The sequence below is a fragment of the Nematolebias whitei genome, chromosome 23, assembly GCF_014905685.2.
Source record: "Nematolebias whitei isolate Nwh7 chromosome 23, NemWhi1, whole genome shotgun sequence".
Lineage (NCBI taxonomy): Eukaryota > Metazoa > Chordata > Actinopteri > Cyprinodontiformes > Rivulidae > Nematolebias > Nematolebias whitei.
The window spans coordinates 9687600-9691027 of record NC_056520.1 but is presented as its reverse complement, the minus strand read 5'-3'; the positions used below and the strand labels follow the sequence as shown (position 1 = coordinate 9691027).

The 3428-nt window shown below is 34.9% G+C and overlaps 1 protein-coding gene across 1 annotated transcript in view; it reads left to right on the top strand.

The window, feature by feature from the left end:
- The window catches only part of LOC119428674 (vesicle transport protein SFT2B-like), a 4172-nt gene extending 1621 nt beyond the window's left edge, over positions 1–2551 (top strand). The window contains exons 3-8 of the mRNA XM_037696345.1: positions 633–718; positions 1148–1229; positions 1337–1372; positions 1448–1506; positions 1580–1609; positions 2214–2551. Of these exons, the coding sequence (XP_037552273.1) occupies positions 633–718; positions 1148–1229; positions 1337–1372; positions 1448–1506; positions 1580–1609; positions 2214–2250 (330 nt within the window). The 3' untranslated portion in view covers positions 2251–2551. The remainder of the gene's footprint in view (positions 1–632; positions 719–1147; positions 1230–1336; positions 1373–1447; positions 1507–1579; positions 1610–2213) is intronic.
- The last annotated feature ends 877 nt before the right edge of the window (positions 2552–3428 follow it).

Sequence of the window (3428 nt, the reverse complement as noted above, 5' to 3'; positions counted from 1 at the left end):
GGCCTACATTTGGCCTACCTCTGGTCTACCTTTGGCCTACTTCTGGTCTATCCTTGGCCTACATTTGGCCTACTTCTGGTCTATGTTTGGCCTACATTTGGTCTACCTCTGGCCTTCCTCTGGCCTACTTCATGTCTATCTTTTTGCTACTTCTGGTCTATCTCAATTTTTGGTCCATAATTACAGAAATTTGTCTTGAAGGAAAATGTTGTTGACCAGAAGTGTCGTGTTGGGAGTGAGGTGGATGGCTTTAACTGATGTTCTGTCTGGAGGGAGAACTCTTTTATCTCTGCTGCTGTAGGTGGTGACCTTTAACCTTTGTTTCTTGGATGTTGCTGTATCCACATGGGCAGTTGGTGTTTTTCTCATTTCAGCTTTTTTTTCTGTTTCTAAGGTAACAGATTGTCTACACGTTTCCATGGTGACAGTCTCTTTGTCTCCATGGTAACAATCGGTGTGCTTCCTGTCTCTGTTAAAATAATAGTTTATTTGTATCCATAGCAACAGCTTGTCTGTTTTTTCATTATCCTGTTTCCCTGGTAACGCCATGTCTCTCTCCCTCCCGTTGTATCCATGGTAACTGCCTCCCTTATCCTCACTTGGTAACTGTCCATGTGTGTCTCTGTATCCAGGCTACCTGCCTGTTGTGGATCCCAGGTTTTGGACTTCCTGTGTTCGCTGTCCTCTACAGTTTCGGAAACATCTGCGCTCTGGCCAGGTACCAACCAGAACCAACCAGAACCAACAAGTAAAAAATAAATGAATAAGAGGGAAATTACTGCACTGTTCAGAACCAATTAAAACCAACCAACCTTGTCTCACAAACTAGACCAGAACCAGCAGGAACCAAACTATGAGAACCAGTAAGAACCTTACAGAACCAACAAGAACCAGATGGAATGAACCTGACTAGACCAGAGCCGGTCAGATTCAGTCTTGTCTCCCAGCATAGACCAGAACCAAACAGATCTGTTCCCTGGTGGTTTTGAAAACTAAAGAACTCCATTACCCATCATTCCTCAGGGCCCCTTGCTGGTTTCTTTGTGTGTTTTTGGTTTTAAATGTCGCCCTGCGGTGGTGTGAATCTGATATTCTGCTCGGGCCGACTTCTCGATGAAGGTGTGTTTTTTGTGTGTGGCGGTACCAGCACCATGTTCCTGATGGGTCCGCTCCGCCAGCTGAAGAACATGTGCGCTAAAGAGCGAGCGATTGCCACCACCGTCATGCTGGTGAGAACTGGTTTCATTTCATCCAGGATCCGTTTTCGTTGAACTTTCAGCGCTCTTTTATTTTTAAATGTTTTGTGTAATTTCTATTTTCGTCTTGTTTTTGCCAGACTTGTTTGGTTCTGACGCTCTGCGCTGCTTTCTGGGTGAGAACCAAACTGAAAATGTGCGGCTCCGGCTTGTTTTGTTGTGGATTATTAATTGTTTTTGTTGGTGTGCAGTGGAAGAACAAAGGCCTGGCTCTGCTCTTCTGTGTCCTTCAGTTTCTGGCTTTTACCTGGTAAAGATCACACAAACACCCGTTTCTGCGTTAGTGTCACATGACTGAGTCCGGATGTGTGTGTGTGTTGCAGGTATGGCCTCTCCTACATCCCCTTTGCCAGGTAAACACACATCTGAGAAAAATGAGCTCGACAAATTCTGCCTTATTTTTGTAAAATGTGGTTCGGTTTGTGAATCACATTTTGTTGCATCACAACAAAAAATTTGAATTATTTCAAGTTTGCTTTTTTGTCTTGAGTTAATTCAGGTTTAAATGTAACAACTCATTTTATTCCAGTTTTAACTTGTTTAGCTACAGTTGAGCTAATTTTAATATAATTTTTGCTAATTTTACCAACAGTTTTAGTCATTTTTAGTTGTTTTCCTTGATTAAAAACAACTATTACTTTTTAGCAAACTGATATACACTTTTTTGATGGTACACTGGTCATAGAATATTTATTTTTTTAATATTTTCTTTATATTTCTTACTGTGTGTTTTGAAAACCACGCCCCTTTTTGGTATTGGAAAAGCCCCGCCCCTTTTGGGGAGTCGGCTTATGGAGACAAAAATACTGTACTTTGTACACTTTGTGTTTAAAAAAAAAAAATTTTTTTTTCTGTAAATAAATTTAATAATATTGATATAAATAATATAATTACTTTTTATTACTTTACTGAGCAAATATTTGAGGATAAAATTGTCTTTATTTTTTTATTTTTCAGGGACGCTGTCATCAAACTGTTCTCACTCTGCATGTAGCATCATCAGTCATTGGACCAATCAGGACACAGGATACTTTGGTCGGTATCCAATCAGGACACAGGATACTTTGGTCGGTATCCAATCAGGACGCAGGATACTTTGGTCGGTATCCAATAAGAACTTTATTTTAAACGTAAAGTTCTCAGGTTCTTAAAATATTATCTGAAAGTTTTTTATTTTATTTATTTCAAAATAAAGTCAGTTTTAATTAAGTTTATTTCTGATTTTACATTTAGTTACACGTTAATAATCCTAATTGTTTTGTAATTTATGGTATTTTAATTTTATGGGGTGATACTGCAGGAGACAAATATATAACTGTTTGAATGTACAAATGTTCAAAGTTACCAAATCAGTGATTTTTAATTTTTTTTTTTTTTTTTTCGAAAACGGCAAAACCATTTATTTTTTGTTCAGTTTCTAAACACTAGAATAGACTAATGTCATTAGGTCATAAAATTATACAATTTAAATTAATAATAATCATTTTAGTTTTTTAGGTTTTTTTATTGTTATGAAGGAACAGAAAAGGCCAAATAAATAAAAAAAATCATTTATTAATCAATATTTGTTGTAAAATGTTTTACTGTAGTCCAGTTGCTTTTATTTTTTATTTTAAAATCAAAAAGAGAATTCAAGCCTTAATTGTTTAAACATTTTTAAATCCTGATGTGAATATTTTAAATATTTAAACACTAATAATTGCCTTTAGGATGTTTAACTCTTAATAACGTAAGACAATGTTAATAAAGTTGTTATTAGGTCAATGTTAAACACAGAAAATGTTTGTATATTTGTATAAAACTTCACTATAGTAATGAATAAAATGTAGTTATTTAGTTACATTAGATCTAACTTTGAGACTGAAGATTATTTAGTCCTGGATATTTCATATTTCTGTTTTACTATATCAGTAAAACATTTTCTGTCTGAAAATACTGTGTTATGTATGGAACAACACGAGTGCCACAAAAAAAAAAAAAAACTTGAAAGTTTTAACTAAACTCTTAAAGTGAAATTGTGAACATTTGGTGGCATAAATAAATAAATAATAATTAAAATGTCAACCTACCAATGCAGAAAATGCATAGAAACATAAACAATCAAAAAATAAATTCACATTATTAAAAATTTGTACAAAAAATTTCAAGTGATATTTTCATGTTTATATTGTT